The following is a 13,131-nucleotide window of genomic DNA, read 5'->3' as shown; positions in this document are numbered from 1 at the left end:
TTCCCTACTTTTTTTTTCTTTGGAAGGTAACCTTCTTTCCCCCACAGCTTGCGTACTCCCTCAAGTTTCAGAGTATTTGTCCTGAAATAGCAAACAAAACAAAGCAGGATCAACCCTATGAAAACCCTTTGTAAGAACACATCAACACTCTGAACACTGTTCACAACTTTGTTACTTTGATATACACATGGAGTAGTGGAATATACACAAACACCTTTCCACCTGTTCTATGTTCTATGTATGTCACTCACTACTTTCAGAACACCCTGCAAATGCAATCTTGGACAACACTATGTAGTGCTGACCTATGCCAAGTCAGCATTAGACACCTGCAGTCAGAAGTAGTCAGTGCTTGGCAGCTCCATTCAGAGTTTCAGGTTCCATTTACAATGTATTTGAATATGTTTTTTTTTCAGTAAAGACAAGGAACACGGTATCCATCTTTCTCACCAGGAGAAAAAGATTCTGAGAATCTGTATACCTAAATAGTTCTACTGTTGATTCCTTAAAAAAATAACTTCATATAAGAGACTGAATTCAGAAGAGAAATTAGAAAGAATTTTTTTTTTCTTACAAAAAGTTTTAATGTTCTCAGACACCCTGAACTCTAGCAGAAGTTAATTCAACCAACACAGACTAAATGCTGCAATTCCTACACCTAAAAGCCTCATTTAAATTTTGTTACACAAACTGGCTAGAGAACCTGAAAAAACTTCCAAGGCCTCATCTACGACAATTTAAAACAGTATAAAATCAAGTTACTAATTTGTGTGAAACAATGCATATTGAATTTATTTGTAGTATTCTGAAACTTCAGGGCTACCCTATACTGTGAATCTTAGCCTCACTTTTAAGTTTCTTTTAAAGCTACATTGTTGTAAGCCCATAAAAAAGCATAACTTGTAAGAAAAACAAAGAAGCAGGAGAAAATACTTAATCATGTAATCATCAAGTAATCCTGTCCCAATTTTACTGCATTCGTTATCACTTAATTTGTGAGGAAAGTGAAAAACAGTCTAACTGCATTAGCTTTTTTCCTAATTATTTCAAACCAGATGGCATCCTGAACTTCTTCTTACATAAGAGATTTCCAAGTTCCACTGTATTGAGTTCCATGGAATGAAGAAGCCAAGACACGTGATACTGACAAGAAGAGAAGCTTAAATGTACTTCATTTCAAACACAAATGAACTCACTCTTTATGTCCTGTTTCAGCACTATTACCAGACGTATCAGAAGCAAAAGATAAACCAGTGGGGGACTGTCTGCCAGTGATGCCAGATGAAGACACACTTGAAGCAAATGACAATCCATAAGGTTCAAAATTCAGAGCTGCAAGACAGACAGAACATTAACACTACAAAGAGGCATAAAATAGTAGATTGTAACCCTCACTAGGCTTCACATGTATGGAAAAAAAAGTATACGATACTCAGTTTCAACATACTTGACCTTGATTAACATTTCTCTACCAAAATACTGCATTTTCTAGCAGGCTTAAAGTGAAGACTGTAGATATAATACCCTCAATTTATAATAATCACAGAAAGTGTTCAATAATGTTAAATGTGCCAAGATACACAGACAAGTGATTGGACAATTTCTGTATGCCTTAACCTGCACGATGAAAATCTCATTTTTAAAATAACAATTTAAATGTAGCTAATGCAGTGTACAAGACTCTTTCCCAATTCTGAAACAGTAAAGCAAAGCCAAGGAATGTTTCAGAAAAGATTTTCAAGTTCAAGTGTATCATTCAGCAGTGCCTAAAAGAAATCCTTACATGGCTGGCTATAATAAATGAGTATTTCTATGGCAAAGATAGTAAAAATAAAAAAAAAAATCAGTATAGGTAAGTTTTGGGGTGTTTTAAAATAAAAGCAGATACTCCTGTCTTATCTGTACCTGCAGTAGGTAAGAAATATATAAATTTGTGTCATAAAATAAGTTCACAATGGTTATTGCTGCAAACTACAATTCCACAGTCAAGACTAAGTGCTCAATACAATAAAGTTAGGAACTCTTTGCTTTCACTTTAATAATCCCCATAAATTTCAAACCCTATAGACCAGCAGAGCTTATAGTAAAACATTCTCATCTGCAGAACAGCAACCTATTATAGATGAACTGTTACATATACCTGCTGGACAGATGTGGAACTAAAAATCCAAGTTGCACTTAGCCCAGTGTACAGACAGAGATTTGCAAATATATTAAGACAACAGTAAGAAACCATATAAACAGCACACTTAGAATATTTTGTAATACCTATTAGGTAATTTATAAGCTCTTTAATAAACGCAATAAATAGTCACCTTTTTCCTGAGAGAGTTTCTCCTCTTGTCTCTGGTGATGAGGCTTATATGGTGCTGCACCATGGCCAAGCCCCTCAGCCACAAACCCATCCAGGAAAGATAAGGAAGCATCTACCTAGACAGAATGATATTGTGTCTTATTAGCAAAATCAGGATTTTCTGTTCTCACATCTCACATATTTACCAGTAAAGCTGCTGTATTAACAGAAATTGTTAAGCAAGTATGTTGAAACAGACTTTGAGCTAGAGAGCTGCAACTTCACTCCTCTGCTATTCATTTCTTGTCTAAACAAGAAAAAAGAAATACATCAGTTTTCCCAAAATAGTTGATCCTACCATTACATGAAGACAACACAAAATACTCCCCCATCCTCCCAAAAAATACCCAACACCTCAGCAATGTCAATACAATTTTTCATTCATTTCCATCCATCCATTTATTATGGAAATTCCACTGCAAATACCAGTAGTTTCTACCTAGGAAGCCACCCCTTTGAGATAAAAAGGAGTAATGTATCACTAAAGCAAGCCTGACTTGTCTTTATATAAATTTAAAAAAAATAAATCAACATACGAAATGACAATTTTGTTAAAAGCTGCTCCAACTGACAACCCACACACTATGGCTCTCTGTCTTTCCCTATAAAGCACTGCTCCACCACATATGCTTGAAAAACTATGTTTCTGAAAACTCACTTTAAGCAGTCTAAAGACTGGCAACAGTCAGAACTGTCACATACAATTCATTCTGAAAACACTTTTTGCCAAAATATTCAACTGCCCAAACTACTAGAAGGTTCAGGAAGAACACACTGCAGCTGTCTTACCACTATGTCATTGCAACTAGCATCAAACAGAAGCAACTTCTTCATCAGTGCTTTGTCTTCACACAGATGCTTCAGTTCAAAGGCATATTGTCTCATGCAGGTATCTAGAGAGTTGCTGAATTCTTGGATCAGTTTGTCAACTGTCTTAGAAGAGGAGGTACGTGATGCTATCTTGGTGACTGCAGCCATTATCCACACTTTAGTTTCAGAAGTTACAAAAGTTTTTTTCAGCAGGCTGTGTAGCTTTCTCAAAATAACTTCTGGATCAACATCTGTAACAAGACTGGAATATTCCCCCAAAACCTATTCACAAAAAACAGACAAAAAAATGCATTTAGCAAAAAAGCAGTATTTTCAGTTTTGAAATTAAAATACAGTATTAAATAACATAATAAAACTCAACTCACAATCACAAAACTTATTTACATGTTCTAAATTATTTCTTTAGTATGTTGGTTTTTAAGTATCAAAGACTTGAAATTATCTTTCTGTTTACCTCAGCAGACTCCAACCTTCAGCTTCTAAAAAATCAAGCAGCTGCCTTGAAAAGGAAGCCAGGCATAGTAGCAATTAGGCCTTTCAAAATCATTCTTTGCTCATATTGCAACACCTTCCTTGCATGGAAGGTGAAGCTAACCCAAGTGCCTGGCAACACTAGCACAGCACTTGGCCAGTTACCTGCAAGGCTAAAAACGCATTTCACATCTACATCTGGCCTAGCTCTGATGAAGACAGAAAGGCTTTCACCATGCAGTCAGACTGATGTGGCTACTCAGCTCTTCCAATAGTCACCTCCCTTAAAGGAAGCAAATCAGCCACCAAAAGAGGTCACTAGAAGTAGATACCAGCATATTATCTTGACTTCAAGCAAAACCAGAATATTCATGACTAGAAACAAAAGTTAAACATACTTATTAAAGCATCACCACCTTTGACAGTTTCCTTGTATCTGTATTCCATTCTGACCACGTGTCTACCTTACCCAACTCATAACTTGCAGGAATTTCTGTGGATACAGTGCGCCCTCCTCTTCAAGCAATGCTAGGTAAGACTGTACTGCATACACCCGTAGCTGATTGTTCTCTTTTCCATCATCAAATCCTAGGCAAAAAGCAACACACACTGTGCCTGAGATGCAAATAACACCTCCCATCAAATGTTTCCAAGTGCATTTCAAGGAAAAAAGCCAGATGATGAAGGAACACATGTAATTCCACATAGAATTTGGGAGTTACCTTCAGCCAACAGCTTCAGAAAGTTGTTTGGGATATCAGGATGCACAACGTCACCTCCAGCTGAAAACACAGCATTCATTGTTTGGATGAACCACTCACTGTCAGGGGCATATGTGTCCAGATGTTAAGGAATTAAGTGCTAAGGCATAATTTTTTCCTTCTTTTTTAGCACATTTCCTAAGGAAACCAATTTTCCACAAATAAGACACCCATCTTGCTCTCCCCAATAAACTGGGGGCCTGATGGTCAAATACTGGCTCATTCTAACTGAAGAGGAAATGTTGCTTTATCTTTTACAAAGTTTTTCCTGTAAAATTCATGAAAACTGGCAGTCAGGCAGAGAAGCCTTAAGTTACTGCCCTGTTGAAAAAGCCAGTGCATGAACCAAACAGCCATGCAATAGGTGTCATTTGCTGACTTCTCAACTGAAGTATTTTGAGTTGTGCATTAGTATGTGTCAGAGTGAAAAATAAAAGAGTCTAAGTAGATTTCTCAAACCAGGAGCAGACACATTCACACAGATTTAGCTCTGGAAATCTATCCTAACATATTTTAAGTTTACACTTTTTCCATGCTAGCTTTTCAGAATAATAATTTGAGTTTGTTTACCCAACATCACATGATCAATTATTGGCTTTTCAGCAGCGTTTCACCCTTCATAAGTGCAAACCAAACATTTTTAAGCACTCCACAAAAAATAACATTGCTTTTTCTATTTATTTAAAATTTGACCTGCTTTTGTCAGCTCTGGAAGTTAAGTTTCTGCCTTCCTTCAAATAAATCCTGAAAATGCACTTGCTGAATGGGACTTTTCAACAGCACAGGAACATAGTAATATTGTCCTTTTTTTGCATACACAGGAGAACATACAGCTTTTTTTGGTAAACTGCTCTTTGTGCTAAGCTGTGTACAAATAGGACGGTAAGGTAGCTCTTGGTTAGAAAGAGCTTACAACTGAAATTATCAGACAAGCATACAGAAAAACAGGCACTGGGAAGTCTAGCAGCAATGTCCACCGTGTGCCAAACACCTCATCATCACTTTCTTCTCTCACACATAGTTAAATAACCTTTTATTTCTGTGAAATTCTGTGAAAAAAACCATGAAAACTCTTGAGATTCATACACTAACAAAGAGTTCTCTAATAGGAAGATCATTCCCACAATTATAAAACAGCACTCAAAGTAGCAGCACTGAGAGATGTCTCTCCACATAATGGTACAGGACTTCAGTTTTAATTTAAAAATACAAAGTTTTAGTGCTAAATTCTAAAGCCAAAATAAAGTATTTTGAGTGCCATTACCTTCTGTCAGGGAAATACAAAAAACACTGTGGTCATTCTTGTATGCATTTTCTTCTGCTTCTTTTTTGCATTTAAAAGAATGGGAAGCACAGCTGTAACACTTCCTACATCTAAAGATTATGAAAGATGCTTTGAAAGGCACAAATGCTGCATTTCCTTGAGCTTCAACTCAAAAGCTTCAGAAAAATAAAAGGATATTCCTCAGCTAGCTCAGAAAGAGAAAAGGATATTTCTCAGCTAGTTCTGCTATTTTGCCAACTAAGCTGATGACAGCATATTCTTCCTTGCATTCTTTTAAGTAGTCAAGCATCTTCTGAACTATGACAATTACATTCTGTCCATTTGTAATTCTATAGAGAAGCTCCAAAGTCTGAAAGATAAAGCAAAAGATACACGTAATTGGCTCTGACAACTGAAAGAAGGAAGCAGGCAAACAGGAACACTTCAGTATGATGCCAGATTGAGCAACTGTCTTTACTTGGCAAGTCTTAGATGAAATACACTGCTTATCTACACAGCTCATCACGTTCATGTTGTTCATAACTGCTCTCTCACAGTAACTGGGACATAATGTGCCTTTTACACTACTCAGTTTAGAAAACTTAGCACCCATTTAAAAAATTAACTTAATTTGTTGATATTTTAAAATTCACTGACCTCCCTTTTAATAATGGGATCTGGGTGGTCTAGACATTCAATTATTGTCATCTGGTGCTGAAGTGCCAGATTAGGATCCTGCTGGATAACATAGGTCAAAGCCTTTAAACCTAAAATATAAGTGATTGGAAATTATGTAAGAGAATGTATTTCACTATGACCATATTAAAAACATCTTCATTAAATCAGGCATCCTTACCTAAGTATTTTAAATTAATCTTGGGTGACAAAACAAATTTTCCAATGCACTTGGCAGCCTTTTCAAGTAGTTCAGATTTGGGATGAATTGTATAAATTGTTTGGACACATTCAAACAAGATGGCTGTGGAGAAAGAACCAACACGTAATTAATGTGTATTAAATACTTCAATAAAGAAAGAATTTTTAACAAGAAAACAAGTCCATTGACCATATAAAGCAACTGCAGTGTTGTCCCATCCCCACTAAATCTAACTGCAAAGTACCTACTGACATAAGTAAAATCGGAAAGAAAGAGACACCCTTTAGTATCAACAGTTTTTATTAGCCTTTGCCATTGTGCATATAACTTTGTCCTTAAAGTTTTTCCAACCTCGAAGTCTCCTATAGTTGCTCAAAGGACTGGACTGGGACAGTCTTTAGAAAGCCAATAGGATTTGAGACAAAATATTTTTCATCAAGTCATATGATTTCTTAGCTACTACTGAAAGCCAAAATCATCCCAAGAACATCCTTATTAAGAAAAAACTCCATAGCTGTTTGAGAAAAAGCTAGAAGTCAACTGAACAACAAACAAAAGAAAAGAATTAATCCTTTGAGGCAGCACTTCAGGCAAAGCTCAGATTAAATTACTCTCCCCAAGTTAACTGGCATCTGAAATAATGATGTAACTTTCAGTTGTTCTTGTCATTCAGTCTAATGACTTGTCCAACCGAACCACCTACTCTTCTCCAGCATTACAAAGGTAAGTCCAAGAAAGACTAGCAGATCAACAACTCCATAGCCTTCAAAAAGTAAGAAACATACAATAACCAAGTAGACTGTGTAAGAAAGAGTAACCACCCTGAATTATACTCTTCTTTTGTTTGGAATCATCAGCTCAAGTTTTATAAAGAGCTTATCATATGTAAACAACAACTACATACCTAAATTCTATGTCCTTGCATAATTAATAATAAACTGCCTAATTTGGCTCTGCAAGTGCTTAAAACAAATTTTACTTTTATTCCTTAGCAACTGCAGTTTCTATATTATAAGGCAACACACCTCCCAGTATCTTCTGTGTTCTTGCCTAAAATAGACTGAGTACACTAAACATCTGACAGATGTTTCCTCATTTATTATTTACTAAAAGAGAATACTTTCCAAAAGCTCCCCTTTTTAGTGGTAGTGAAGCTTACACAATGCTTTACAAAATATGTATCAAGTAGGCATCACACATCTACAGCTTTGGGCTATGTTCCCTTTTTTTTTTCTCCCCTCAGTGTTTTTATTTTCTTTCCATTAGCACAGACACTTGGGCAACATCTGTAAGGCTTTACTTAAACAATAAAATAATGGTGGGAGGGGGATGGTGTTAAGTTTTAATTGTGAAACAGCTCTTAATGTAGAGTTCTAGAACATCAGATCTGGGTGTTTGGGGAGATATCAAGACCTCAGGAGGGGAAGGCAAAGAAAATCCAAATAATATACTTGACTTTTTATTAGAAAAAACCTCAACAGTGCAATTATTCCTTTTGCTTTGCTCTAGCAACTAATACAGCTTTCTCTACTGAGAAGGTAATGAAATTAACACAACCTTCCACCATTTTCTAGAAGTTTTTAATTGATCTCTGTGGCAAAAACATTTTCATAGGCACCACTATCACTGAACTCTGGAGGTGTAATTTTTATTAGCTATGGCTAGAGGGAAAGCTGTACACAGCTGTAAAGAGCTGACCCTGTCACTCAGGCACACTTTTTATTGCCTTTCTCAAGCCAGTGAAGTTCTAAGCAATGCTAATAAAAGAGCTGCATCACTACAATTTTTACTTTATCATTTATTCTAACTCAAGCAAAGTTCAGTAAGAGCTTTCATGAAGAAGCCAACTTCCTGTACTTAGGGCAAGGACAATACAAAGCCAGGATAGAAGCTTTCGAGTCAAGATTAATTCCAAGTAAAGAAAAATGTTTTAACTTCAATGATAATAACTGTGCTGCACAGGACTGTATCACTTGTTTTACAATCTACTGGTTAGATAAGTAATACAGTTGTTGTTTATTAAGAATATAAGAGTTTTCAAAAGTACTGCAGAAATATTTTAGCACAATCAACTACTCACATGTTCAATCATTCCAAATACTCAGAATTACATAAAATAACCTCACCCACCATATGTAATGTTATGATTTATCTCTGCTCTTCTTAAAGATTCATCTAGAACATCATACATCAATTCACTGGTCCTGTTTAACAAGAAAAAAACCCAAACATTTAAAATTATTTTCAGCACTAACAAGTATGCAGTCTTATTTTGCCAAACAGCTCAGACATTAGTATTGAGATCTGTAACACAAGTTATTCACATTCACAGACACATTTTACCACAGAAGAGCTCTGTAATATGATTCTAAACGGCAACGAACAAGATGTTTGTAGCTTTCAAAAGAAACATTTACACACAAGAATAAAAACACTTCCCTCCCTGCTGGTATAAAAACCAAAACATCAACAGGAAAAGAAACACAACCAGGTTCTCACTATCTTTGCTCCAGATTTTCACACAGTTGTTTAGTAACCTACTAACAGAAGTCCAAGCAAAAATACATTTCATGTTATTCCATAATAATAAACTGTTTAGCCAATCCAGAAGCCAAGAAACAAGGTTTTGAATTTTAAAAATTATCTGCTCACTGCATTGGTTAATAACAAATGTTTAAATTCAACACTGAAATCCTCTTACAAAAAACAAACAAAAACCCAAACCAAAACATAAAACTGTCTGTGGGGTACAGGTCATAACTGTATTCTTTGTACCTCCAAGATATTAACTACAGAGAAAGATCTTGTTACCTTGGATCATCTTTTCCTAACAGCCCCAATATTCTTAAAAGCTGAATTTGCAACCATGGTGCTGGCACGCTGTGATAGTTGAAGTCAACAGGGAGCTTTCCTCCCACTACCTGCTTTAAAATGGTTACAAAACTCCCAGTCAAGTCCTTGTATCCAGATGAGTTTTCCTACACAGTGAAAAAGAAATGCAACTCAAGTATTTTGACACAGCACCTCAGAAGTAAAAACAATCCACAATCTGAGTAACATCAAAATACCTACACTGATGGTTTAATTTCTTTAAATCAAATTTATACTCTCGTCCCCCAACACCTGTGTTTTTCATGTTAAACTTAGGCTATTTTCTCACACATTTGCAAAGGGAGTCAATGTAACTTGAAGGAAACAGCAAAAAAAAAAAACAACATTAACACACTGCAGCAGTTAGATCCTGTAGCTAAAGATGCTAACGATGCTGAGCATTCAGATCATACATAAAGAGATCTCTCAAGCTAAGTGCTAAGCTGGAACCAAGATATCACAGGTGTCCATGATCACATAAATCAACTTTTTAAATTACAATTATTCTTTTTGCTGCAAAACTTCTGTATGCTGTGTATTTAAAATAATATACAGGTAAGTTCAGTTGTGCTTTTAATTCTTTGCCTACCTTGATCATTTGAAGATAAATATGCAAAGAAGCAGCCATGACTCCAGCATCCCTGTCACATAAGGCCTTCCGGAACTTATCATGAATATGCTGAACTTGGTTAGGAGCAATGAGATAGAACTTGTATAAAGCCTGAACAGCTTTTCTTCGGATAATTTCCCTGAAAAGAAGTGAGTTTGACAAAAAACAAAATAAAGCTGCTTGTCTATTTTAAGTACTCAACCTAACAAAACAGCTTGCAATTGTTACTTCTACAGTAATGTAAAAGTCTGTGGCCAGCCCTCAGAATGCCAGGGTTTTGAGAGAGATGAGGACCCATCTTTTACATATGTGATAACAAATGACTTTGCAAATACCATCTAAGTGAAGAAGTGACAAAGCAAACTTAAAAGCGTAGTAGGGCTTGATGTCAGATTGATGACTGAATGGAATGGTCACCAAATAAGCAATGAAATTTGCCAGTGTTCATCTGTTATTGTCACGTGTGCATCTCTAAAAAATCCCTGTCTGGAATATATGGAGTCAGATCATTCTGCAATTCCCTTTGTAAACAACTATATGTCATCAATAGACTTACAGTGTTATCCTCTGTGTATGGAATATTATAAGTTAAGCATCAAACAGCTCAAGGGTATCGAAATCTGCAGATACACAAAGCTTTCTTAAAAAAAGTACTAGAGAAGTACTTCAAGGATCCTAATCTGTTTCTCCACTTACTCTACAAACGATTTTTCATCCACATAGTTGTTAAAAGGATGCCAGCAGATAAATTCAATTACATTTACCTATAAAAACTGTTTATGAAAAAAATTAATGCCTATCCAATACCTAAGTCAAGACTGTAAATAAATTAAACAAGAACTAAAGAGAAAAACTAAGAGAGGAACAATTTCTGAAGACGATTACAAAGACCTACTCAAAGAGAAAAACACCATTTTACTAAAAGTACCTGCAAAATAAATCACTCAACTTTAAAAGGCCACTTGAAACTCTGTAAATTAATACTTACTTAGAATGCTGAAGCTTGTCTTCTATTAGAGGAAGAACAGCTGGAATCATCTCCCGTGGAAAGATCTGGCTGACAATGGTTAAGGCCATGCACACCTCTACCAGATTCGTGCTCTGTAAGTCCTGTTAAAATCATTGAAATAAGACACTTTCCATTTAGACTAGAACTATTTTTCAAAACAAACGCACAAAATTTCCAGCTCACATCATTATTTTCTCTGACCATTTCTCCCAGACAGGTTTTAGTCCTCACTTTGGTTTAGTACTTTGTGGACTCTCATTTTTCACTTCTTTCTATATCCTTATTAGTTTCAAGGCAGATTTTTTGAAGATTATAAATCAGTTTTCAATAACAATGAATGAGCTTAACTTTCAATCTACATTTTATGTGACTTCAGCCTACTGTAATTATAAAAGTAATCATTAGGCAGAAAGTTATAGTAAGTCACAATTAAGCCCTATGAAATATTATTAGGTAGTAGATTTTCAGTGTCACTGCAAAGCATATTGCCATTTTCTATCAAAAGAACTAAAAGAAGCCAGCAGATACGTGCTGCCAGCTAATAGCAAAAGTTTACATTGAAATATGATGCATGGCTCCTTCTGGAGTTGAGAATATATGTAATTGGAACATTTTATAAAGGAAATGTTATGGTTTGTCTCCTTTAAAAAAAAAAAAAATGGCTTCAACAGCAGGAATGCCAAGATGACATTAAAAAGTCAGGGAAAGCCATTTCAAATTTTTATTGCTAACCAAAGAAACAACAAATTTAAGAGAGCAAGACAGAATTAATGACTACACAGCTTAGATGTTGCGTGACACGAATCAGGAAGAATTGGACCAGGTTTAGTTTACCTCCAGATCTCCAAAAACACTGTACCTTCACAACTGTGTTCACCAGTAGAAGCAGCAGTTCATGATTTTCATGTAGAAATAAAGAAACTGCCAAGTAACCTATAAAAAAAAAAGCCTCCATTACTACTTTGAAGCAATAAACAACTTCAAGATAGAAAGCTTAAGACTGTCTGTAATACAGGAAGAGTTAATTCATATAATTAAAACACACAACAACCCCTCCCCACTATTGGATGACTATTTTTTTATAAACATAACAGGTTTGCCTGGAAATAAGTTGTAGTAAAGCTCAACAAATAACAGCTAAGAATTCATTAGCTGTGAAAAATAAAAGATACCACAATACTGTTATCGCTAAAGAGCAGCCAAGAACACCATGACAGACCACTTCCCAGAAAATCAGCATCTTCACTGGATGGACAAAAGTGTATTCTTTCTAGACTACACCAAAAATCCTCCTCCTTTTTCAAAAAATATAGTTCTATTTCAAATAAATTTCATATTCAGCTCAGAACACAAAAGTAAATTCACCACCTTATGTCACAACCTCCCTGTTCTCTCTTAACAAGGAGGAAACAATTCCACAACCCCAGAAACCTGCCAGAAGCTTTTTCCTTCAAGATTGTTTCTTTCTTCCTTGTTTCCCTAAAACAAAGGGATTTAAAGTGGAGTGGTGATGTGCCACAACTCATGACAATTTTAAAGGGTCTTGATTAATTCAGGGCTTAGGGATTAAAACTAATAACTCTGATACAAATATCTGTATTGTCCTGGCTATCAAATTGAACTACCTGCTTGGGAAACTATAGACTTCATCAGTTTATCACACCTACAAAAACATGATTTGCTTTTTGGGTAAAAGTGTAATCCATCTTCATTGGACCCACTGACCACACCTCCTTAATACAGACTGTGGCAAATTGCACCGAGAACAAACAAGGTTCCTCTCATATATCACAGGGAACTGCAGAACAACAAAATCCAAAATACACACACACACTCTTGATAACATTTTTTTACAAGATCAAAGTTTAAGGGTATCTTGTGTCTAGGGAACCTTAAGCCACTTACATTTAAAAAATAAAATAACATTGTTTCACTAAAGCCTTCTCAAAAAGAGCCCAAGCATGGAAAGGTCTCAATCTGATTAATAACAAGGCAAATTGGTTCTTGACACTTACAGAAGAAACAGTTTTCTTCAAAACAGCTTGCCACCTGCCCTCCCAGGTTTGGTGGAGATAGTTTCCCTA

At 35.7% G+C, this 13,131-nt stretch overlaps 1 protein-coding gene across 1 annotated transcript in view; it reads right to left on the bottom strand.

Moving 5' to 3' along the window:
• AP4E1 (adaptor-related protein complex 4, epsilon 1 subunit) overlaps positions 1–13,131 on the bottom strand; it is a 20,421-nt gene that overhangs the window by 4,967 nt on the left and 2,323 nt on the right. Inside the window, exons 4-17 of the mRNA XM_009994440.1 lie at positions 11,907–11,980; positions 11,027–11,148; positions 10,018–10,177; positions 9,369–9,535; positions 8,688–8,761; positions 6,537–6,659; positions 6,338–6,447; positions 5,911–6,050; positions 4,378–4,490; positions 4,125–4,243; positions 3,143–3,445; positions 2,316–2,430; positions 1,197–1,332; positions 4–81 (exon numbers count right to left, since the gene is read on the bottom strand). Of these exons, the coding sequence (XP_009992742.1) occupies positions 4–81; positions 1,197–1,332; positions 2,316–2,430; positions 3,143–3,445; positions 4,125–4,243; positions 4,378–4,490; positions 5,911–6,050; positions 6,338–6,447; positions 6,537–6,659; positions 8,688–8,761; positions 9,369–9,535; positions 10,018–10,177; positions 11,027–11,148; positions 11,907–11,980 (1,834 nt within the window). The remainder of the gene's footprint in view (positions 1–3; positions 82–1,196; positions 1,333–2,315; positions 2,431–3,142; positions 3,446–4,124; positions 4,244–4,377; positions 4,491–5,910; positions 6,051–6,337; positions 6,448–6,536; positions 6,660–8,687; positions 8,762–9,368; positions 9,536–10,017; positions 10,178–11,026; positions 11,149–11,906; positions 11,981–13,131) is intronic.

Source organism: Chaetura pelagica, unplaced genomic scaffold (genome assembly GCF_000747805.2).
Source record: "Chaetura pelagica isolate M959 unplaced genomic scaffold, ChaPel_1.0 scaffold222, whole genome shotgun sequence".
Lineage (NCBI taxonomy): Eukaryota > Metazoa > Chordata > Aves > Apodiformes > Apodidae > Chaetura > Chaetura pelagica.
The sequence above is the reverse complement of the archived record's forward strand: the minus strand, read 5'-3'. Positions and strand labels throughout refer to the sequence as shown.